Source organism: Haliotis rufescens, unplaced genomic scaffold (assembly GCF_023055435.1).
Source record: "Haliotis rufescens isolate VD_foot unplaced genomic scaffold, xgHalRufe1.0.p SCAF_54, whole genome shotgun sequence".
Taxonomy (NCBI): domain Eukaryota; kingdom Metazoa; phylum Mollusca; class Gastropoda; order Lepetellida; family Haliotidae; genus Haliotis; species Haliotis rufescens.
Genome location: NW_025964268.1, coordinates 2,519,879 through 2,546,317, shown reverse-complemented (window position 1 = coordinate 2,546,317; position 26,439 = coordinate 2,519,879). Strand labels below are relative to the sequence as shown.

Below are 26,439 nucleotides of genomic sequence, written 5' to 3'. Positions count from 1 at the left end.
CCGTCGTGTTTGTGTCGTGGGCCCAGTACACGCACCCTTCTTCGCATCATTTGGTGCATTTGAAAGTATAAACCCTTGTTACAGTAGCTACGCGTGCACTCTTGGGTCCTAGGGTCGGTGTCACAACGAAAAAGAAGAATAACTAGAACACCTGAGACATGTACATTATATCTGAAAGTGAATGGGACCCTTCTTTTATTCACAAGAACGACCACTATCTTCTACATACTTTTGTATAATTACTCATCTTATGGATCACTTGCGACGAAAAGTAATGGCACGAGGATGTTAAACTACTGACATTTTAACATTATGAATATGAATGATGCCATAATAATACTTCTGTTTAAACATAAACATACGACCGAAACAGTCTATTCTTCGTTGAGCATATATCCCCCAAGATATTCGATAATATTTGCCTAAGTTGCAGGTCCAATTGGTCGACTGGATTCGTAGTTCAAATCCTTGGCCTGTCTCTTGGGCTGACATCACCATCTTGGAAAACAACAATATCACGGCGTGTCATCACCATACTGGAGGAAACAATATTACGGCGTGACATCACCATCCTGGAGGAAAGAATATCACGGCGTGTCATCACCATCCTGGGGAAAAGAATTTCACGGCGTGTCATCACCATCCTGGGGGAAAGAATATCACGGTGTGACATCACCATACTAGAGGAAACAATATCAGGGCGTGACATCACCATCCTGGGGGAAACAATATCATTATAAAAGGGCCTGGCACAAATCATTTGGAACAATATCATTATAAAAAAGGCATGGCTGCAAATCATTTGGAACAATATCATTATAAATGGGCGTGGCACAAATCATTTGGAACAATATCATTATAAATGGGGCGTGGCTTCAACGCATTTGGAACGAATTCTTTATAAATGGGGAGTGTCTGCAACTCATTTGGAACAATATCATAAATGGGCGCGGCAGAAATCATTTGGAACAATATCATTATAAATGGGCATGGCACAAATCATTTGGAACAATATCATTATAAATTGGCGTGACACAAATCATTTGGAACAATTTCATTATAAATGGGCGTGGCACAAATAATTAAGAACGATATCATCATTAATGTGGCGTGGCGTCAAGTCATTTGGAACATTATCATTTAAATTCGGCGTAGCACAAATCATTTGGAACAATATCCTTTTAAATGGGCAGTTCACTCAGGCATTGTATTTCTACGCGGTTTCTTAAACTATGATCTTAAATTTCGATTATTTTAAGAATGACATTATATTATTAAGAGATAATTACCATCATATCTTCCCGTAGGGTCAATATCATGTATAAGGAGGACAATATACACTTACAGGATGAGTGTTTTTCACAGGGATACGGCGGAATTAAAACGTACAATAAGAACAAGTATTTGGCCCCATTCTCTGAGATTCTCACATTACAATATCACTGTCTCTTTTTTTCAACTTAATCTGTTGTGGGGAATCTGTGTCCGAGTTGGCTTAACTGCGAGAATTGTAGACACACATAGTCTGTTTATACAGCAATCCTTGTCAGAATATGCATCAATGAAGTATAGATATCAACATAACACTATTCCATGAGATAAAGGGAACGCAGGTCTTGTTCATACTTGGATCGGTTTGTGTTTGCACAAAGTTTTCTCTTACCATCTAAACATGTACATAGACAAAGCTTTCTAGTCATCGTGCTAAACATGACGATCTAAACATGTTCAAAGACAAAACTTTCTCTTCGTCGTGCTTAACATGACGATCTAAACACGTACAAAGACAAAGCTTTCTAGTCATCGTGCTAAACATGACGATCTAAACATGTACAAAGACAAAACTTTCTCTTCATCGTGCTAAACATGACGATCTAAACATGTACAGAGACAAAGCTTTCTCTTCGTCGTGCTTAACATGACGATCTAAACACGTACAAAGACAAAGCTTTCCCTTAATCGTGCTAAACATAACGATCTAAACATGTACAGAGATAAAGCTTTCCCTTCATCGTGCTAAACATGACGATCTAAACATGTACAAAGACAAAGCTTTCCTTTCATCGTGCTGAACATAATGATCTAAACATGTACAAAAACAAAGCTTTCCCTTCATCGTGCTAAACATGACGATCTAAACATGTACAAAGATAAAGCTTTCCCTTCATCGTGCTGAACATAACGATCTAAACATGTACAAAGATAAAGCTTTACCTTCATCATGCTAAACATGACGATCTAAACATGTACAAAGACAAAGCTTTCCTTTCATCGTGCTGAACATAATGATCTAAACATGTACAAAAACAAAGCTTTCCCTTCATCGTGCTAAACATGACGATCTAAACATGTACAAAGACAAAGCTTTCCCTTCATCGTCCTGAAGACGATCTAAACATTTACAAAGATAAAGCTTTCCCTTCATCGTGCTGAACATAACGATCTAAACTTGTTAAAAAACAAAGCTTTCCCTTCATCGTGCTGAACATAACGATCTGAACATGTACAAAGACAAAGCTTTCCCTTCATCGTGCTAAACATGACGATCTAAACATGTACAAAGACACAGCTTTCTCTTCATCGTGCTGAAGACTATCTAAACGTGTACAAAGACAAAGCTTTCTCTTTATTGTGACTAAACATAACGATCTACACATGTACAGAGACAAAGCTTTCCCTTCATCTTGCTAAACATGACGATCTAAACACGTACAAAGACAAAGCTTTCCCTTCATCGTGCTAAACATGACGATCTAAACATGTACAGAGACAAAGCTTTACCTTCATCGTGCTGAAGACGATCTAAACATGTACAAAGACAAAGCTTTCCCTTCATCGTGCTAAACATAACGATCTTAACATGTACAGAGACAAAGCTTTCCCTTCATCGTGCTGAACATAACGATCTAAACATGTACAAAGACAAAGCTTTCCCTTCATCGTGCTAAACATGACGATCTAAACATGTACAAAGACAAAGCTTTCCCTTAATCGTGCTGAACATAACGATCTCAACATGTACAAAGACAAAGCTCTCTCTTCATCGTGCTAAACATATCTAAACATGTACAAAGACAAAGCTTTCCCTTCATCGTGCTAAACATGACGATCTAAACATGTTGTATATAACGGAAAGGTGAGACTGGTGACAAAGGGCGCCAATATGGAATTCTTCGAGAAGGGCACGAGTCTCCATTCGGATAGTCCCGGAATGGCAGGAGTTGGTTACGAATGGTTTCTATCAGTACATCGTCTCCAACAAGTGGTAAAACGTATACAAGAGCGCAAATAGGTCTCGATGTGACACGAGATTTCCATTAAGACAAAAAATACTAACAGGCATTAGAACAAGCGTGGTTGAATCTCTGTGGCACCTATGACTTCCCTAAAGTTGACGAGAAAAAATATTATATATTGATGAAATTGTTATGGTGTATCCACAACACAAGACCACAGTCTGGATGCACTCTCCAGGAAGGGAGACAACCCTGTATCTTGAAGGGAAACTATCTCAGTCGACTCCATAGACGCGTCATAATAACCCCGGTCATCCAAGTTGTTGAGCAAATAAATGTCTATAAATCTGTAACCATGAGACGTGGCCAGTATCTGCCCAGTCATGGAGATCCCTCACGGTCGGAGATCCGTGGAACTATACGCTCTCCCTAAAGAAGTGGTTCTGTTCGGTAGTGGCTTCGCATGATAGGCAACGAGTAGATCTCCCACAGACTTGTAGTAGTCGCGGTTGTTAATCGTAACCTGTTTCTCCTGAAATAATGAAAACGTTTTTCTATTAGATTGGTGAGTGAGTGACCTTGGTCTAACGCCCCTTTGAACAGTATTTTAGTCATGAAAGTGAAGCAGGTTATTATTATAATAATAATCATCATCATCATCGTCGTCGTCGTAATAGTAACAACAATAATAATAATAATAATAATATACTCGGTGTTCGTTCAAAGCGCTACAGTTGAACACTAAATCAACTTATATAGATGGCGGTAAAGTGGTACGTGGCACAGTGCCCCTGAACAGTTCCTTCATCTAGGTATCTGCCTCAGCCAAGTGATGGAAAAGATGTGGTTTGAGTTTTGATTCAAAAGTTTTAGAAAGCCTGACATGGATTCAACAAATCATAGAAATATGAAAATACTAATGTAAAATGAAACATAGATATATATGTTATCAGCGTAAAATCAGTCAATTTTAAAATCGACTGAATAATCTGTCCATTTATTGTCAGATTCACTGAAAATGATGACAACCGTTTCGATGTCCACTTTCATTATACTCCTCACCTTTTGCAAAATTTTGTATTCCTTGATGACGGCATCTTCGGTCATTACAGAAAGCACCTAAACAAAGAAAGCAAAACAGATATTTAACCTCACCGTACTTTCAGAAGTGTCCTCTTCCAGAAAATACACTTGAGTTCTGTTTAGGATTACCCAGTACCTTGACCCTCACACAAGGCCGTTTCCGGTTAGATATTTATTAATGAAAATGTATTATATTATCATAAAGTTTTACAAGTATGCAAAATCGGAAGATTGGAGCACCTTCTGGTCATTCGTACGGGACTTCCGCACAAGATACGTCCCTTGGTCATTCTGCTCTCGTAGAATACTGAAAAGAAAGACATATTTTATATTCAATACACTTCAATCATCTCATTTAAATAACATCTGTTACTCCGACATCATGCCTCACCCAGATCGGAGGACACCTCCGCGGGAAGAGGCGGCACGTGAACTTTGACCGCCCAATCTAGATTAAGCTGCATGGGGACTTGTGTCGAAAGATGCAGCTTTCTAAAACGATTCGGATTCCGATTTGTACATATGAAAATCCCATAGAGAACACAAACATTCGATCAACGGCACTCCCTTTTGGATGTTCATGGCTATTATGAAGGTGTCCTCATATCTTAATGCAGAGATGTATCGTTTCGGAATAAAATATCTGACTTTTATGAGACTGAATCTATTAAAGATGAACATATATCTATAACAGTCTGGTTTCATATCTAATCTTTCCCGTGGGGTCCCGGGGTAGAATGTGTCCCAGCACCCCATTACTGGTCGTAAGAGGCGATTGAATTGGGCACCACGTGATGACCCACGTTAGAATTGGTCTTCAGCAGTATTGGTATCGCTTTTTGCGAAGAGGTGACTAACGGAATCGGGGTGGTCAGGCTCGCTAACTTGATCGATGTATGTCATCGGAACCCAACTGCGTAGATAGATGCTAATGATGTCAATCACTGGATCGTCTTGTCCAGGTTCCATTACTTACAGACCGCCGTCACATTGATGGCCTATTGCTGAGTGCGGCGTTAAACAAACAAATCACATCTTACCTAATCTACGCAGGTAAAACGAGGCATAACAGATTAATGTTCCTGTTAAGGTTCTCGAAAAAATATTATTTTATTAAAAATATGTGTCGTCTGAATATAAATTCAAAGTATTGAATATCAGCTTATTAATTTACTAAACTAGTAGTTGTACATAAGCTTAATATACAACCAAACTGAACATACACACTTAATGTTGTATATGGGCGAATGGTTAATTGTATAGATTATCAATGTCTGTGAATTTTCGAAAAACTCAAAATGTAACTGCATAAAGCACATAATGATATAAACATATACCACGTGACACGCCACCGGTAGCCATGTTTCAGCGCTCTAACGACGACCAGAGACTGACAACAGAGGCTACTGGGGACCTGGGGTCCGATAACACAAAATAACACCTTTTCAGCAATATTCCAGCTATATGTCGGCGGTCTGCATATAATAAAGCCTGGATCAGACAACCAAGTCATTCTTAAAACGAGCACCGATCCACGCAATTGGGATACGACGATATGCATCAACCAAGTCAGCGAGCCTGACCATTCGATCCCGTAAGTCGCCTCTTACGACAAGCATAGTCGCCTTTTCTAGCACGGATCATAACGGGGAAAGTGACAGAGACTGGGCTACTGGGGGAAGATGGTACACGGTCAACCAGGTGAAAGAGACTGACTACAGAGGCTACTGGGGGAAGATGATACACAGTCAACCAGGTGACAGAGACTGACTACAGAGGCTACTGGGAGAAGATAATACACAGCCAACCAGGTGACAGAGACTGACTATAGTGGCTACTGGGGGAAGATGGTACACGGTTAACCAGGTGACAGAGACTGACTACAGTAGCTACTGGGGTAATATGATTCACAGCCAAACAGGTGACAGAGACTGACTACAGAGGCTACTGGGGGAAGATGGTACACGGTCAACCAGGTGAAAGAGACTGACTACAGAGGCTACTGGGAGAAGATAACACGCAGCCAACCAGGTGACAGAGACTGACTACAGTAGCTACTGGGGGAAGATGGTACACGGTTAACCAGGTGACAGAGACTGACTACAGAGGCTACTGGGGGAAGATGGTACACGGTCAACCAGGTGACAGAGACTGACTACAGAGGCTACTGGGGGAAGATGATACACAGCCAACCAGGTGACAGAGACTGACTACAGAGGCTACTGGGGGAAGATGATACACGGTCAACCAGGAGACAGAGACTGACTACAGAGGCTACTGGGGTAAGATGATACACAGCCAAATAGGTTACAGAGACTGACTACGGTAGCTACTTGGGGAAGATGATACACAGTTAACCAGGTAACAGAGACTGACTACAGTGTCTACTGGGAGAAGATGATACACAGTTAACCAGGTGACAGAGACTGACTACAGAGGCTACTGGGGGAAGATGATACACAGCCAACCAGGTGACAGAGACTGACTACAGAAGCTACTGGGGGAAGATGACACACAGCCAACCAGGTGACAGAGACTGACTACAGTGGCTACTGGGGGAAGATGGTACACAGTTAACCAGGTGACAGAGACTGACTACAGTAGCTACTGGGGGAAGATGATACACAGCCAGCCAGGTGACAGAGACTGACTACAGAGGCTACTGGGGGAAGACGACACACGGTCAACCAGGTGATAGAGATTGACTACAGAGGCTACTGGGGTAAGATGATACACAGCCAAATAGGTGACAGAGAGTGACTACAGTAGCTACTTGGGGAAGATGATACACAGTTAACCAGGTAACAGAGACTGACTACAGTGTCTACTGGGAGAAGATGATACACAGTTAACCAGGTGACAGAGACTGACTACAGAGGCTACTGGGGGAAGATGATACACAGCCAACCAGGTGACAGAGACTGACTACAGAAGCTACTGGGGGAAGATGATACACAGCCAACCAGGTGACAGAGACTGACTAAAGTGTCTACTGTGGGAAGAGGGTACACGGTTAACCAGGTGACAGAGACTGACTACAGTAGCTACTGGGGTAATATGATTCACAGCCAACCAGGTGACAGAGACTGACTACAGAGGCTACTGGGGGAAGATGGTACACGGTCAACCAGGTGACAGAGACTGACTACAGAGGCTACTGGGAGAAGATGATACACAGTTAACCAGGTGACAGAGACTGACTACAGTAGCTACTGGGGGAAGATGATACACAGCCAGCCAGGTGACAGAGACTGACTACAGAGGCTACTGGGGTAAGATGATACACAGCCAAATAGGTTACAGAGACTGACTACAGTAGCTACTGGGGGAAGATGATACACAGCCAACCAGGTGACAGAGACTGACTACAGAAGCTACTGGGGGAAGATGATACACAGCCAACCAGGTGACAGAGACTGACTATAGTGGCTACTGGGGGAAGATGGTACACGGTTAACCAGGTGACAGAGACTGACTACAGTAGCTACTGGGGTAATATGATTCACAGCCAACCAGGTGACAGAGACTGACTACAGAGGCTACTGGGGGAAGATGGTACACGGTCAACCAGGTGACAGAGACTGACTACAGAGGCTACTGGGAGAAGATGATACACAGCCAACCAGGTGACAGAGACTGACTACAGTAGCTACTGGGGGAAGATGGTACACGGTCAACCAGATGACAGAGACTGACTACAGAGGCTACTGGGGGAAGATGATACACAGCCAACCAGGTGACAGAGACTGACTACAGAGGCTACTGGGGTAAGATGATACACAGCCAAATAGGTTACAGAGACTGACTACAGTAGCTACTTGGGGAAGATGATACACAGTTAACCAGGTAACAGAGACTGACTACAGTGTCTACTGGGAGAAGATGATACACAGTTAACCAGGTGACAGAGACTGACTACAGAGGCTACTGGGGGAAGATGATACACAGCAAACCAGGTGACAGAGACTGACTACAGAAGCTACTGGGGGAAGATGACACACAGCCAACCAGGTGACAGAGACTGACTACAGAGGCTACTGGGGTAAGATGATACACAGCCAAATAGGTTACAGAGACTGACTACAGTAGCTACTTGGGGAAGATGATACACAGTTAACCAGGTGACAGAGACTGACTACAGTAGCTACTGGGGGAAGATGATACACAGCCAGCCAGGTGACAGAGACTGACTACAGAGGCTACTGGGGGAAGACGACACACGGTCAACCAGGTGATAGAGATTGACTACAGTGGCTACTTTGGGAAGATGATACACAGTCAACCAGGTGACAGAGATTGACTACAGTGGCTACTGAGGGAAGATGATACACAGTCAACCAGGTGACAGAGACTGACTACAGAGGCTACTGGGGGAAGACGATACACAGTCAACCAGGTGACAGAGACTGACTACAGAGGCTACTGGGGTAAGATGATACACAGCCAAATAGGTGACAGAGAGTGACTACAGTAGCTACTTGGGGAAGATGATACACAGTTAACCAGGTAACAGAGACTGACTACAGTGTCTACTGGGAGAAGATGATACACAGTTAACCAGGTGACAGAGACTGACTACAGAGGCTACTGGGGGAAGATGATACACAGCCAACCAGGTGACAGAGACTGACTACAGAAGCTACTGGGGTAAGATGATACACAGCCAACCAGGTGACAGAGACTGACTATAGTGGCTACTGGGGGAAGATGGTACACGGTTAACCAGGTGACAGAGACTGACTACAGTAGCTACTGGGGGAAGATGATTCACAGCCAGCCAGGTGAAGGAGACTGACTACAGAGGCTACTGGGGGAAGACGATACACGGTCAACCAGGTGATAGAGATTGACTACAGTGACTACTTTGGGAAGATGATACACAGTCAACCAGGTGACAGAGATTGACTTCAGTGGCTACTGAGGGAAGGTGATTCACAGTCAACCAGGTGACAGAGACTGACTACAGAGGCTACTGGGGGAAGACGATACACAGTCAACCAGGTGATAGAGATTGACTACTACTGACTACAATGAACCTGCCGCGGCATCTCAACATGGCTGTAATAGAAACCCGAATTTTATGACCATTAAAATACTTCGAAGTCTCGTTGATACGAACACTTGACAAATTATTCAAAATTTCAACACTATAAAGAAGAGGTCATTTGTTCTAAACATTGCCGTCCTCTTCCCCAGGTTATAACGTATAACAAGGGTCTGCGATTATACTCACGACAGTGCTTTGTCTCTGTCACTTTCAGGGAAGAAGTACTCTTTCTCCGATGGCACAGTGGGCGATGTTGGTTTAGGCTTCGTCTTGGGTTTAGGTGGTTGTAGTGCTTGTTTTGCCTCAGATATAGCTTTCGCCTTCGGCGCAGCTGATTTAGCTGGCAAGGAAGACGCTTGCGCCGGAAGCTAAATAAAAGATGATTAATCAATTTATTGGCGAAGTAGTGTGGATTAATGAAGGGTTTGAACGCGTGATAGGTTGCTTCAAATGCTTCGATACAATGATAATTCATTGCCTGATTGCTTTGTGGTTGCTGGGTGGAATAAATGAGTGAGCGACTGAGCGACTGAGCGTTGTGTTAAGTCAACAATAATCTTGCTATATCACTGAATCAAAATTACAAAACTATAAACGCTTGACTCAGCAAGTATCGTATCAACGACATGTTCTATGAATGGTTTACTTACCATGTTGCATAGCAACACGCAAACTATGGGCGATTGTTATGTTCCAGCAACATGAACTGTGAAAAGTTGATAAGCTAAGTTGCACAGCAAAGACATGGATCATGAACTTTGCATGATTGGATACTAACCTGCATTAGCGATTCCATCATAGTAAAATATTGTGTCATTAAAAACAGGAATACAGTAAACTACGGTTATAACGAACATGCTAATAACGAACTACGGTTATTACGAGCTAAAATGCCCCTTTCAGTTCGTTATAACCGTAGCTTACTGTACGTGATAATGTTGTTTGAGGCAAGTTGGCAATGATCATTCGATAACAAAGACCATCATACAAAAGCATTCATAACAAATATCAACTCCTGATGTTGGCAGAACGATCGAGACTGCGTGCACCACAGTCGCGGCCGTGGGACGTTTGTTTCAGCAGCGAGAACACAACAAACATCCTTTGATCGCGACCGAACCGCGAGCGTGTGTTTAAATGCTTGTGCTTATGAGTGAAGATGATTGTGCGCGCGTCTTTCTTTATCAAATATTTCGTTGTAGTTTAGTTCCTACCTTTATCACGCGATAATTACAGACATAATCATTGCCGACAGCACAATACCCATTCTGAAACGTACACTGTTAGTCTTTGTACTTGTATGCTTTGGCGAGTTGATGTACGTGTGCTTCTCCGACTTTGGTTTATGTGGCGTTGGTAATGGTTTCTTCTCTGGGGCTTTCCGGTCCTCCTTTGTGACCTCCTTATATGCTGGGTCATCGGGGGTTGCTAGGAAACACAAATGATTATTATATCCTCAAATTCTGTAACAAAGCCATTGTCAACAATATTAAACTTTTGATATGACGGCTTGAAAACAAACTATCCAGAGGTTGTTAGCACAAGTAACCACTGAAGTAGAGGTGCAACGTCACAGGCTGTGACCGCCTGATCCCCATTTCCGTCGTCCATGGCTGCCCCGGTACTAACACAGTGAACAGTTTTTGTTACAGACAACTGCTGAACATTCTCGAGTATCAGAACACGGGCTTGCGCTAGACATCTTTGCAAGTTGGGACAGTTTGCTGAGACGCCGTAATGTGCAGAGTTGCGTTCCTTAGACTTGCCAGAAACATATTATCGTGTGTTCCAAACCTGGTTGATCCTGATTATGGTTTTAGGTTTGTCAGCACCATACCCGTGCTCGTGGGTTTCACCACAGTGCTAAACGTCTAAGACCTGCATCACTTCGGGCTTTCCTCCCACATCGAGCTGACACTGCGTGATATAACTGAATATTGTTCAAAGCGGCGTTAATCCAAACCTACTCACTCACTCACCCCGTGCAAGGTGAAGGTTACTCACGAGGTAGAGGTATCCGTGGTCGCCTGGCCTTCTCCAGGTCTAAGTCGTTTATTTGGTCGTAGTCGGAGTCGTCTTCCTCTTCGTCGGAATCCTCTGAATCAATCAACCAGCAGCAGTAATAGCAACTGGAGTTACACACACATCTTTTCCAAAATACAAATTTCTAAAATAAATACAAAGAAAATTGGAAGCAATTGCAGTATGGCAGTATGACTATAGTTTTACCGCCTTACCCTTGTGAGCATAATGGTACCGACGTGCTTGGTATCTTGACATTGATTGACCTTTTATCTCTAGCAGGGTATCAGGTTATTACGATTAGTAAAGTTTCGATAATTAAAACTTTTAGGTATTGTCGCATTGTCGCGTTGTCACCCGCACAAAAACAAGCACTATGTGTCAACATTTACCAAAGAGCGACAATGCGACACATGGTCAAAATGTCGGGTTGTCACACTTTGGTAAATTTTGACAGTTTTCGCTTTTTTGGAAGGTCGACAACGCGACAATGCGACATCGCGACAATATCTCCTCTAGCATTCCCTAGAAAAGACAGACTTCAGATTCAAAAAAGCTTGGAGTTTTTCATTATCGAAACAGATGGCGATGGCGTCACTTCCGTAACGGTTACGTATGACTCCAGGGTATTTATCCTAATAGAATGGAGATAGTATACCCTGGATGTCAGCCTTAATGGACAACGTAGTGTAATTACATACCATCACTGTCCTCACTCTGTGGGGGTTCAAATATAGGCTTATGGAGCATGACGTAGACGTCTTTGGAGGAGCTGGTGGACGCCACGGACCCTGCACTGAAACTACACGACGCCATTTGTTAGCAATGAGGTTACCTGCTTTATCACCGTACCTGAATACAGCTAAATATATAGAGGATCTTTCATGTGTCGAGTGAAATATATTGTTTCCCTCATCGAGTGACGGGGAAAAGGACATATTTTCACGAGTGGCGTAGCGACGAGTGAAAATATCTCCTTTTCCTCCGTCACGAGATGAGAGAAATGTTTATCAAACTGAAGCCGGAGACAGACGGGCAGTCCGTAACTGTCGTTCGGAAAACCCCGTGTCAACCTTTTTCGAGGTTGAATGATTAGAAGACACATTCCGACTATCACTTTCTGGTAAGTGTCCCTCTGATTGATCGGGTGAATTGTCGTTCCGAAGTGACCCGTAATGGGATGACCTCAGATCTTTCTTTAGCAGTAGCAAGAAACAAGATAGGATTTTAGTGAGATTGTTCATGATGCCAATCACTGAATTTGTCTGGTCCAGATTCGTTTATTTACAGACCGCCGGCATATGGTTGGAATATTGCCGAATTCGGCGTAAAGCAACAAACAAACGAACTACTACTTCTAATACTACTAATACTAATACTAATACTTATACTACTACTAATACTACTCCTTCTTTCTCACCGGTCATCCTTCACTTTGTTGGCGAGCATCATCTCCTCGCGAAAAGCCTTCATCCAAGTCTTCAACACAATGAAATCAAAGTCAAATAACTATCAATGCGGATATCAGCATTACTGTGTGGTTACTCGGGGGTTACTGTGTGGTTACTCGGGGATTACTGTGTGGTTACTCGGGGGTTACTGTGTGGTTACTTGGGGGTTACTGTGTGGTTACTTGGGGGTTACTGTGTGGTTACTTGGGGGTTACTGTGTGGTTACTCGGGGGTTACTGTGTGGTTACTCGGGGGTTACTGTGTGGTTATCCGGGTTACTGTGTGGTTACTAGGGGGTTACTGTGTGGTTCCTCGGGGTAACTGTGTCGTTACTAGGGGGCTACTATGTGGTTACTCGGGGGTTACTGTGTGGTTACTCGGGGGTTACTGTGTGGTTACTCGGGGGTTTCTGTGTGGTTACCCGGGTTACTGTGTGGTTACTCGGGGGTTACTGTGACGTAAAATAGGGGGTTACTATATGGTGGTTACTCGGGGGTTACTGTGTGGTTACTCGAGTGTTACTGTGTCGTTACTAGGGGGTTACTATGTGGTTACTCGGGGGTTACTGTGTGGTTACTAGGGGTTACTGTGTGGTTACTCGGGGGTTACTGTGTGGTTACTCGGGGGTTACTGTGTGGTTACTCGGGGGTTACTGTGTGGTTATTCGGGGGTTACTGTGTGGTTACTCGGGGGTTACTGTGTGGTTACTCGGGGGTTACTGTGTGGTTACTTGGGGTTTACTGTGTGGTTACTTGGGGGTTACTGTGTGGTTACTCGGGGGTTACTGTGTGGTTACCCGGGTAACTGTGTGGTTACTCGGGGGTTACTGTGTGGTTACCCGGGTTACTGTGTGGTTGCTCGGGGTTACTGTGTCGTTACTTGGGGGTTACTGTGTGGTTACTCGGGGGTTACTGTGTGGTTACTCGGGGGTTTCTGTGTGGTTACCCGGGTTACTGTGTGGTTACTCGGGGGTTACTGTGTGGTTACTAGGGGGTTACTATATGGTGGTTACTCGGGGGTTACTGTGTGGTTACTTGAGTGTTACTGTGTCGTTACTAGGGGGTTACTATGTGGTTACTCGGGGGTTACTGTGTGGTTACTAGGGGGTTACTGTGTGGTTACTCGGGGGTTACTGTGTGGTTACTCGGGGATTACTGTGTGGTTACTCGGGGGTTACTGTGTGGTTATTCGGGGGTTACTGTGTGGTTACTCGGGGGTTACTGTGTGGTTACTCGGGGTTCATTCCAACTAAAGGAATGACCAAACAAATAAAGGTCCATTGACTGAGAACTTAGTACGTGTACTCCTCAATATTGACAAACCAATGGCTGATAATATAAATGACTTCTATCTGACCTGGAATCCCATTCAGGTAAAGTTTGGTCGAAAAGTATTAGGGCTTGACATTGCAAAGGATATTGGATTTTTGTTAATGGGTTTATAATTCTCCCATCAAGATACCGTTAACCAGGTGCTACCACACTTGAAGGGCGTGGGAGGTGTCGGGTTATACACATATTAATTGTAATGGAATATATATTACCAAATCGTCATGGACAATATCATTACCATTCGATCCACGTCGCTGACGCAGGAGAAGTAATGAACCTTCGCTGTTTCGTCAGGGGAGGAAATTCTGAATGCCCAGGGAGTTGATGGTTCCTCATCCATTGCCAGTAACCTACAGTAGAGTAAGGTGGTAGGTGAGTGAATGCTGTTTACATCAGAGAAAGGAGGTAGGTGAGAGTGAATACGGTTTACAGTAGAGTAAGGAGGTAGGTGAGTGAGTGAGTAAATACGGTTTACAGTAGAGTAAGGAGGTAGGTGAGTGAGTGAGTAAATACGGTTCACAGTAGAGCAAGGAGGTAGGTGAGTGAGTGAGTGAGTAAATACGGTTTACAGTAGAGTAAGGAGGTAGGTGAGTGAGTGAGTAAAAACGGTTCACAGTAGAGCAAGGAGGTAGGTGAGTGGGTGAATCACCCATTCTCACGAAGAATGTACAATTTCAAATTTAACCTGTCGCTTAGCCACTAGCCGTATATTTATCATTAAATAAACTTGACAGAGAGGGTAAATGTTGGGAATGGTATTGGGAAAGATATTACACTGACATTTTGGTTGCTTTCCAAACCATATTTTTGCAGCATCGGTCATAATAGCAACATTTTAGTATAATGTCATTGTCGATTTTAATATCAATCATGAAACGATTGTGATTTGTTAAATGTCCTTATGTTTAAGCAAGTTATTCTTGGTTTTTCAGTACCTCTGATATATCATGCACTAGAACACCAAATTTCACAGAGCTATCTTATTAAATGACAAAGTTATGCTTGTTAAAAACGTGTCGCCTGTTTTCAGGTAAGCTACGTTACTTTATTTCTGTTTGAAACAGCAACTGTCATTTCAAGATATAAAAACAAAATAATTGTTCATAAGACATCACGAATACACACGTTGGGGAGCCAAAGTGGTGACAGGCATCCTGTAATATGTATAAACACTTTATATCACGAAAATAGCACCATTTTTGAGAGTTGAGTTAAGCTTGTAAGCTACGTTACTGCCGATACATAAAAACTGGTCTCGCGATGATGGTACAGGAATTATGCTCATGTTGCCGAAGTGCTGTCTGCTTGACAAAGTGAGAAACAAGATTGTAAATATATTCCACATGTTTTGAGGGTGTTTTATAGATCGTGATGTAAGCTTCGTGATGTAAGCTACGTGATGTAAGCTACGTGACATCTTAAAATAAAAAAAGGAGTTAATTACAGGAACATTACGTCTACAGTTTATGCCAACACTGAAAAGGCATCAGTGCTAATTCCCACCAATCAGCAGTTGTTCCCCTTGTTTACCACATGTTTCCAGTCAAAACAGGTGATTTCAAGACAGGACAAAACAGTGTACGTTTTTACAGAATTTCTGAATGAAAAAGGTGAGAATATATATATATGTTTTCTTCTGAAAGATTAATAGGTTTACTATAGAGTAAGGAGGTAGGTGAGTGAGTGGGTAAATACGGTTTACAGTAGAGTAAGGAGGTAGGTGAGTGACTGAGTAAATACGGTTTACAGTAGAGTAAGGAGGTAGGTGAGTGAGTGAATGCGGTTTACAGTAGAGTAAGGAGGTAGGTGAGTGAGTGAATGCGGTTTACAGTAGAGTAAGGAGGTAGGTGAGTGAGTGAATACGGTTTACAGTAGAGTAAGGAGGTAGGTGAGTGAGTGAATGCGGTTTCCAGTAGAGTAAGGAGGTAGGTGAGTGAGTGAATGCGGTTTACAGTAGAGTAAGGAGGTAGGTGAGTGAGTGAATGCGGTTTCCAGTAGAGTAAGGAGGTAGGTGAGTGAGTGAATGCGGTTTACAGTAGAGTAAGGAGGTAGGTGAGTGAGTGAATGCGGTTTACAGTAGAGTAAGGAGGTAGGTGAGTGAGTGAATGCGGTTTCCAGTAGAGTAAGGAGGTAGGGGAGTGAGTGAGTGAATACGGTTTACAGTAGAGTAAGGAGGTAGGTGAGTGAATACGGTTTACAGTAGAGTAAGGAGGTAGGGGAGTGAGTGATTATGGTTTACAGTAGAGTAAGGAGGTAGGTGAGTGAATACGGTTTACAGTAGAGTAAAGAGGTAGGTGAGTGAGTGAATACGGTTTACAGAAGAGTAAGGAGGTAGGGGAGTGAGTGAGTGAATACGGTTTACAGTAGAGTAAGGAGGTAGGGGAGTGAGTGAGTGAATACGGTTTACAGTAGAGTAAGGAGGTAGGTGAGTGAGTGATTACGGTTTACAGTAGAGTAAGGAGGTAGGTGAGTGATTACGGTTTACAGTAGAGTAAGGAGGTAGGGGAGTGAGTGATTATGGTTTACAGTAGAGTAAGGAGGTAGGTGAGTGAATACGGTTTACAGTAGAGTAAAGAGGTAGGTGAGTGATTACGGTTTACAGTAGAGTAAGGAGGTTGGTGAGTGAGTGAATGCGTTTCACAGCAGCTTGAGAAGCTAGGGGAATATGGTTTTAAGACTTTTTGCAAAGTTTAAATTTACCCAACACACGATTTTTCTCACACTCCACATAAAAAAACAACAATAAACATGGACGCGTATTTGAGGAAGGTATCATGCGGCTTCCGGTATTATCACGACAGGGCACGCTAAGATTATCCACGATTATCCAGTGTATTATATCTTCATTTTGTTATCATCAACACCCTAGATTCATTCGACTATTTGCTGCAATAATTTGAGTCCGATTCGACTGACACGACGCTAAAGTAGCCTTCCAATAGGAAAATATGGGAGAGGCATTCTTCGGGAAAGTATTGATAAAACAACTAAGCTATGGTAGCGAATAGGTCCAGGGTATTTACCAGAACAGAATGGAGATGGAATGCCCTGCATAGTCGAGGATACCCACGAATTGGGTCTTCATCGTGTTGAACGAAAACCGTTATCATTGGGCTTCCACGTCAGCTCCGTTTTAAAGACAAAATGCAAATGCTTAATGTAACGAAGTACAAATGAAACAGAATCTTAAGATCAACCTTAATACCTCCAATGGGATGGTCTCCAATGACGAGTGGACAGAGTGAAGGGGTGGCGAGTTACATGTTAACGCCGCCTCGATAGTATATGGAGATAACGGGGTTCGAGTAAACGAGGTGTTACTGTTTACCTGTTGTATCCCTTCAGTGTGAACGCCTGAAGAGGTCGCCCGGCTGTTTCACTGGAGTAGCAGTATATACACCCCTGGGATATCACCACAAATCTCTGCCGCCCTGAAATAAACACAAAATTAAATTAATTCATACCAATAGATTTATGATACAATGATGCTGACAGACTGATAGATAGATAAGACACATGAATACTTGTATAATTATATGAAACTTTAAATCGTGCTCATAGTAATTACATGCAATGAATAAAGATTCATGAGACACAAAAACTTCCCGCCAATATGAATAGAAAAACTTTCCTCGCTGACCAATGCTGACCATGCTGACCAATGCTGACCAATGCTGACCCTGCACTTACATCGTAGAACCCTGCCAAGCAATGGCCTGGTCAGACGGAAGCTTTCCAACATGCGTTCCCGTTTGCCTCTCTTCCGTAGAAAGCCCGTGTGACGCGGGGGGTGGTGTTGAAGAAGAGGCTGGGCACCTGGAATTGATCAAAGTGAGTGAGTGAGTAGGGTTTTACGCCGTTTTGGCAATGTTCCGGCGGGGTATACACGAAATGTTGTCCTTAGGGTGCACCTAGTTGGGGAATCGAATCGAATCTTCCACCACAAGGCTACCCCAGCCATCCACAGGACATCCAAACAGCACCATGTCAAAAGGTTATTTACAATTATTTCCACATTGCAGGCGGGCGTGGGGTAGCTTAGTGGTTGAAAAGTTCGCTCGTCACGCCATAGACCCGGGTTCGTTTCCCCAAATGGGTACAATATGTGAAGGCCATTTCTGGTGTCCCCCGCCGTGATATTGCTGGAATATTGCCAAAAGAGGCTTAAAAACATACTCACTTACTCCACATTACAGAGGAAACTTGTTCTAACCATATATCGTCAAGTAACACCGGTTTGATGCATCCATCCTTGGTTCGTTTAGCGTGTCATTCATTTATCCTCGAAAGTTTACAATCGCTTATGACATAAACAATTATTTATCAAATTTTCATACCATTCGCTTCACTATCAGTGAGTGAGTAAGTATGGTTTTACGCCACGTTTAGCATTATTCCAGCAATATCACAACGGGGGACGCCAGAAATTGGTTTCACACATTGTACCCATTTGGGGATTCTGCGTGACGAGCGAACATTTTAACCACTAGGCTACCCCACCTTCCCGCTTTACTATCAATCACCCCGCCTCACATTTAATGTCCCCAAGTACCACAGGTGAAACAAATCGCTATGACTTGCCGTCTTTCTATACCTGGTGAAATACGCCCGATACATGATCTACGTGGTCCTTCAAACATTCATGCTACATGGGAATCACATCCACATTTAATGTACACAACTGTCCAACACTTTCTTGCAACCCGCCTCGCAGTTTTGTTTGTTTGTTTGTTGGTTGTTTGACGCCGCACTCAGTACTAATTCAACTCTACGACGGTGGTCTTTTAATAATCATGTCTGGACCAGACAATCCAGAGATTGACATCACGAGCATCGATCTACGCAATTGGGATACAATGACATGCATCAACCAAGACAACGAGCCAGACCAGCCGATCCCGTCAGTCGCCTCTTACGACAAGCATAGTCGCCTTTTATGGCAAGCATGGGTTGCAGAAGACCAGTTCTCACCCGGATCTTCACGGGGTGTGACAAGCATGTGTTGCTGAAGACCTATTCTAACCCTGATCTTCACGGGGTGAGACAAGCATGTGTTGCTGAAGACCTATTCTAACCCGGATCTTCACGGGGTGAGACAAGCATGTGTTGCTGAAGACCTATTCTAACCCGGATCTTCACGGGGTGAGACAAGCATGTGTTGCTGAAGACCTATTCTAACCCGGATCTTCACTGCTCTCACACTTTTTTTTGTAAAAATGGATGCAAATATAATGATTAGTTTATTGTGGCCTTATGCCTTAGAGTGAGCTTTACATAAGTAGTGTCGGCAGAACACGGCAGTCAGCCATCTAGTCAGACCGTAAACCTTTAAGGGGATGCTCAAACGAGGACACTGCCCGAGCTACTTCACAGTTGTGGCAGCTTGAAATACAAAGTTCATTGTCATCTGTTTCAAAAATCAATATATAGGATATTTATCAATACAGTACTCAAATGACACAGAGACGATATCTCAAACGCGCACAAACACACATTAAACCGTCTAGACTATACAGTTGAAAAGGGCACCACGCATTGATTGTTTGTCGTTTAACGCCGCACTCACCAATATTCAGATACACAGTTTCACCAGTAACGCTTTCACGAAGGGCTGTTATATGCACACAGCTTAACATGAAAATGAAAGCATGTGGTAAGCAAACACTATGGTCAGTTTCAGTAGTTGCTGGGGTCCTATTCTAACCAGGAATCCCCACTGTCAAGTACAAACGGACCCTTGTGTACTACAATAACAATTGACGACTTCCTATTGAACAGTCATCCAGTTATGCGATCATGCGTAACACCAAGCGTCACGACCTACCTAGCCCTGTATAGGGCTCTGGGATGATGTCGCCCTCCATAGCGCTTGATGATGTCATCACGTCAATAACGCCGGGAAGTCATGGCTGTATTATCGTCACTACAACACAGAAAAACAGAATGAATAATTAATCACTACCGAGACACATGTTGAACATTGTTACGAAAAAACCCACAAAGGATGCTTGTACTTTCTTTACCAATAACATGCGCTGACTCTTGGTAAAATACGCCCGATACATGACATTCCCGGGCCAACAAACAGTCATGCAGAATGTGAATCACATCCATCCACAAAGAAATCCTAAACATTTTCTTGCCACCCTCTTCACATTTTCTAAAACAGTTGACCACTTCCTATGACCGTTTGCTCATGCTATCAACCATTAGTTATCAGTTGTCAGGCGTCTTTGTTCAGAATAAAATGGGTTCTACCAAAATAAAATTGTATCTGTTTCTATCCCCAAACTGGAATGGCAATATTTTCAATTTGACGTTGACCTTGACTGACGACGCAGTTGTGACCTTTTCTCACGACAGGTGTTACCGATAGGGAAGGAAAACTAGTGTCACCAGCTGAAAGTGTCCCGTGAGTATGAATACACCTATGTAAGGTTGAATGTGTAGACCGTACGCTCTCGACATATAACACGATCAAGAGTCAGTGAGTATGAATATTAAATGTAGAAATGCTAGAAGGAACAATACCCACAGCATAAAGGTCGTACAGCATGACGGCTGTATTTGTCGTAAATATTACATCAATATAGAAACCATGACAGAAGTGAAGTTGTGGACCAGGGCGTGTCAGGGCAGCTGATGGAAGCTGACGGTATAGCCAACACAATATGTCGCATGTATAGAAGGCGAGATCGAACTCATAACGGACAGGTAGCCTCACCATAGAGTATTTTCATGTTTCAAGGAAAATATCACTTTGGTAAATGATTGATTGATTGATATTCAATCCTTCATTATTGCATGCATTGTTTAGCCCTTAATGAGGAGCACAAGACAGGGTAACAACAAGTACCATCTTATTACATCGTTTTGTATCACGCAGATGGGGATTGAACTCCCGACCTTCCGCTATCAGGGTGGACGCTCTACCACTAGGCCACGGAGGCGGTTTTAAATTATGTATTCAGGGATATATTTATTGAGCAATATAATAATGCATTTATCATACTTCAACATCTCACGTGCATATACTCTATATCAGTGAGTTATATGCAACCCACCCTGACGGTCAGGGATCATGAAAGGCTCTGTTTTTGTGTGTTAAATTGTGAATTTAGGTTGACTTGGTTCGGAAGTTGAGAAATTTTAAAAAGCGATGAGAAACGGTTATTTCGTGATGTGGCCTAACACTCATTTGGTGACCATCAGATTATTCACCAAGTGACTAAGTAGGAGTAACTCCCCTTTGAACAGTTCTTCAGGTGATGCTGGAGGGAAGTTTACATTGATGCGGGTCGTGAACATTGGTGAGCTCCCTACCTCGGTATGGTGCTGGCAGACCAAGAATCGTTCCATGTATAAAGAGAAACCCCTTTAATCCGAACACCTTACCCGCTTTCCTGACTGTCCCTGTTTGGACCCGCTACATACTAGTATGTTTGTGTTTGTTGTTTAACGCCGCACTCAGCAATATTCCAGCTATATGACGGCGGTCTTTGAATAGTCGAGACTGAACCAGACAATCCAGTGATTGACATCATGAGCATCAATCCTCGCAATTTTGGATTTGATGACATGCATCAACCAAGTCAGCGAGCCTTACCACCCGATCCCGTTAGTCGCCTCTTGCGACAAGCATGAGTTGCTGAAGACCAATTCTAACCCGGATCTTCACGGGTCGCTCCATACTAAGGACATTACCTTATTCCCATGCTTCGTTAAACCGTACACCCGTTTATCCGGATTGCAGGGGATTTCACTGTGTATCTTGCAGTCGTGAATCATTCATCAATACACGGACAAAGTCCACGAGGAGCAATGACTGGTGTACACCGGCAGGTTATGTATGGACAACGCCCACCAAGGCCTACCTCAGCGACAACATTGCAGTGCCGATAATACCTGTCAACGATCTTTGTCAAAAGCTACTTGGTGTGCAGTTTCAACAGTAACGCTTGAAAGGCTGGTATAGGCACACAGATAACATGAACATGGAAGCTTATACAGTAAGCAAACACTATGGCCAGTTTCAATAGACGCTGTCGGAAAAGGCCAAATATATCACAAGCATGTGTGTTACTGCCATGTTGTTAAAGTGAAGGGCTTGTGATAGGGCGGAATGTGTTACTTTAATGTTGTTATAGTGAGGGTCTCATGGCGTATGATGTCATATATGTAAACTGATAAGTAGTGTTTGTTTAGTAGGGTGCGTTTAAACCTTTACTGTACACCGTGCATATCTGCATGTTTGAAATTTTACCAGTTTCGTTAAATACATTTAGTAAAAAATACTTTTTCCCTGCTTGCTGCCTTAATTAAAAGAGGAGCCCAAATCAAGTTTAGAATGATTGGGGGCAGTGGGGTAGCCTTGTGGATTGTGCTGGAATATTGCTAAAAGCGGCGTAAAACCATACTCACTCACTAGAATGACTGGGCATGTCGAGCCTGAAATTAGGAATTGTTCTGGGCTTAATTTGGATTTTATTACTTTTATTTTGTAGATATATACTTTTAAATAAGATAGCTTTACTTCCGTGACTGAATGTCAGTCTAGGACTTTACTTTTATTGTTGTTTGTCTTCTCCGATAGGGATACCTTAATGCATTCTTCTCACGTATTTCCCTGTCCATCCTGTACGCCAAGGTTCTCAGTGTTGGTGTAACGTACAGCCAGCATAATTCAACATACAATATATGTGTCCAATAAAAGTTACCAAAGGTTCCACTAGTCTCTAAAATGAACATATTTTACAGAAAAAACACAGTTGTTAAACTATCTTCATACAACATAATAAAAAGGAGCCCAGAGATTCTCTTCATTTTCAGAAACTGCAGTAATCTAAACTTTAGACTTGCATTGGCTGTATTGGATATATTTGTATCAGGATCTGTATACCAGACTACATTGCTGCTTGAATGCTGCTGACCTGCTGCACTGCGCTACGCTACGTGTGTGTTGGCCTGCATTCACAGTTACAATGGAACTGTTGATACTTGCGTCCCGATGTACGCAAAACTCATTGTATTGATTTTTGTAGAAACCAGTCTGATGTAAGAGGCTGGGCGCGTTCAGCCAGCAAACAGACCTGTTGGTCTAACTATATACTTCCTGCTAATGACACAGCGGCCATGTTCCATACCTGCTGGAGATTGTCGGTCTGGCTCCAGACGTTTAGATTGTTCCTAGATTGTTCCTTGTCTTATTGGAAATAACGTACTCAGAAAAAGGACAATCATTTATATGTGTGTTTGTTTATTTGTTTGTTTTTTTCTCAGCAATATTCCAGCTCTATATGACGGGGGTCTGTACATAATCGAATCTGGACCAGACAATCCAGTGATTGATATCATGAGCATCGATCTAAACAATTGGGATGCGATGACATACACCAATCAAGTCAGCGAGCCTGACCATCCGATCCCGTAAGTCGCCCCTTAAGATAAGCATGGGTTACTGAAGACTTGTTCTGATCCGGATCTGCACGGGTACATGTGTTTGTGCAATACAAAATGATTGAGGAAACAAAATGAAAGATGACTTCAATCAAACTACCTGGGACTGCCCCCTTCCCTTTAGATTTATGTGCCCTAATTTAATCACATACCCGCAAACGGATATGATCAGTTAGACTAGCATTAGTCCCAGGAACATACAGTGTACCCTTGTGGGGAATCGAACCCGGATCTTCGGCGTGACGAGCGAACACTTTAACCACTAGGCTACCCGACCGCCCCCGGATGAGTGTATACATTACATGCAAGGAAAGGTACAGTTTTATATACCCACAGTTTAAATGCATGTCGTTGAATAGATAGGAATAGGGAAGGGTTGTTTGAAAGAAAACTATACTTCTCACAAGAACAGATGAATTCACACGACATATATGTGATGCAGGGTAATAGTATATCGTCACATGATCTACTTGAAAAGTCCGTAAGACAGTATATTTTCACGTGATCTCCCTGAAAAGACTTAGAACAGTGTATCGCCACAATGTCCACAACCCACAATACAACCCACCATACAACCCACAATACAACCTACAGTACAACCCACAATACAACCTACAATACAACCTACAACACAACCTACAGTACAACCCACAATACAACCTACAATACAACCTACAATACAGCCCACAATACAACCCACAATACAACCCACAATACATCCTACAATACATCCTACAATACAACCTACATTACAACCCACAATACAACCCACAATACAACCCACAATACAACCCACAATACAACCCACAATACAACCCACAATACAACCCACAATACAACCCACAATACAACCTACAATACAACCCACAATACAACCCACAATACAACCCACAATACAACCTACAATACAACCCACAATACAACCCACAATACAACCCACAATACAACCTACAATACAACCCACAATACAACCCACAATACAACCCACAATACAACCTACAATACAACCCACAATACAACCCACAATACAACCCACAATACAACCTACAATACAACCCACAATACAACCCACAATACAACCCACAATACAACCTACAATACAACCCACAATACAACCCACAATACAACCTACAATACAACCCACAATACAACCCACAATACAACCCACAATACAACCCACAATACAACCTACAATACAACCCACAATACAACCCACAATACAACCCACAATACAACCTATCAGAGTCACCATGACGCCGGGTGTATGGAAAACGGTTGATTATAGAAGCATTCGAGGACTATCATTAATATTGAAGTTCACATTTCTTGTATCCTTGAAGGTGTGAAGCCCCACACAGCGGCAAGCAGCACTTGAAGTATAAAACAGTTAAAGCCCCACACAGCGGCAAGCAGCACTTGAAGTATAAAACAGTTAAAGCCCCACACAGCGGCAAGCAGCACTTGAAGTATAAAACAGTTAAAGCCCCACACAGCGGCAAGCAGCACTTGAAGTATAAAACAGTTAAAGCCCCACACAGCGGCAAGCAGCACTTGAAGTATAAAACAGTTAAAGCCCCACACAGCGGCAAGCAGCACTTGAAGTATAAAACAGTTAAAGCCCCACACAGCGGCAAGCAGCACTTGAAGTATAAAACAGTTAAAGCCCCACACAGCGGCAAGCAGCACTTGAAGTATAAAACAGTTAAAGCCCCACACAGCGGCAAGCAGCACTTGAAGTATAAAACAGTTAAAGCCCCACACAGCGGCAAGCAGCACTTGAAGTATAAAACAGTTAAAGCCCCACACAGCGGCAAGCAGCACTTGAAGTATAAAACAGTTAAAGCCCCACACAGCGGCAAGCAGCACTTGAAGTATAAACAGTTAAAGCCCCACACAGCGGCAAGCAGCACTTGAAGTATAAAACAGTTAAAGCCCCACACAGCGGCAAGCAGCACTTGAAGTATAAAACAGTTAAAGCCCCACACAGCGGCAAGCAGCACTTGAAGTATAAAACAGTTAAAGCCCCACACAGCGGCAAGCAGCACTTGAAGTATAAAACAGTTAAAGCCCCACACAGCGGCAAGCAGCACTTGAAGTATAAAACAGTTAAAGCCCCACACAGCGGCAAGCAGCACTTGAAGTATAAAACAGTTAACTTACACCCGAAAACAACAACTGACGCCGAAGGCCTTTCCAACTTCGTTTATACTTGAGGTTATTCAAGAGAGAACTTTGCTAACGGTGTTCTGGTGCTAGAAGCATTTCACTTTGACAACCATATACACGGCGTTACGTTGTTGCAATTAAAAAGATAATGATTATTTTTGACATTTTAAATAACTCAAAATCTGCTTTCAAATACCCGAATTCAAGAAAACACAACTTTTCTAAATCTAAAATACAGGTGATATCTTAGATGATTGTACGTTCAGTGAAAGTAATACAGTGCGGTGGGTTAGTCAAGTGGGTCATACACTGGAGATCACGCCGACGACCGGGTTCGATTTCCACGTGCGTACAATGTGTGAACCATGTCTTGATATGAAACCTGCCTGATATCCTGGAATGTTGATATATGTTCAACTCAAAAACCACACTCGCCACAAATAATCTAAAAGAAGCCTTTACCAAGTCTGTATGACTATCGATTGTCTACCAGTTCCCTCGCATGAGTGAGTCTATTTATGGCCGCCAAGAGTGTGAATGCCACATGGCAGTAAACACACGATTGACTCGACGAATCAGGAAGTGGGCGATAAAGTGTAAACGCACAGTTAACACAAGCAATCCACACCGATTAAGGCTCTGAATAA

The 26,439-nt window shown here is 42.9% G+C and overlaps 1 protein-coding gene across 5 annotated transcripts in view; it reads right to left on the bottom strand.

Annotated features, from left to right (window-relative positions):
* Nucleotides 1-159: 159 nt before the first annotated feature.
* Nucleotides 160-26,439, bottom strand: part of LOC124121936 (SH3 domain-binding protein 2-like) — a 46,702-nt gene continuing 20,422 nt past the window's right edge. For 4 of the 5 annotated variants that reach the window (XM_046485072.2, XM_046485073.2, XM_046485071.2 and 1 more), the window contains exons 2-13: nt 19,995-20,093; nt 17,861-17,986; nt 17,499-17,601; nt 14,409-14,520; nt 12,809-12,867; nt 12,090-12,190; nt 11,371-11,463; nt 10,646-10,794; nt 9,553-9,734; nt 4,560-4,626; nt 4,299-4,355; nt 160-3,768 (exon numbers count right to left, since the gene is read on the bottom strand). In XM_046485072.2, coding sequence (XP_046341028.1) covers nt 3,631-3,768; nt 4,299-4,355; nt 4,560-4,626; nt 9,553-9,734; nt 10,646-10,794; nt 11,371-11,463; nt 12,090-12,190; nt 12,809-12,867; nt 14,409-14,520; nt 17,499-17,601; nt 17,861-17,986; nt 19,995-20,052 — 1,245 coding nt within the window. In that variant the 5' untranslated portion in view covers nt 20,053-20,093 and the 3' untranslated portion in view covers nt 160-3,630. Of the gene's footprint in view, nt 3,769-4,298; nt 4,356-4,559; nt 4,627-9,552; nt 9,735-10,645; nt 10,795-11,370; nt 11,464-12,089; nt 12,191-12,808; nt 12,868-14,408; nt 14,521-17,498; nt 17,602-17,860; nt 17,987-19,994; nt 20,094-22,591; nt 22,611-26,439 lie in introns of those variants that run through there. The other variant, XM_046485074.2, reaches the window with a different exon arrangement.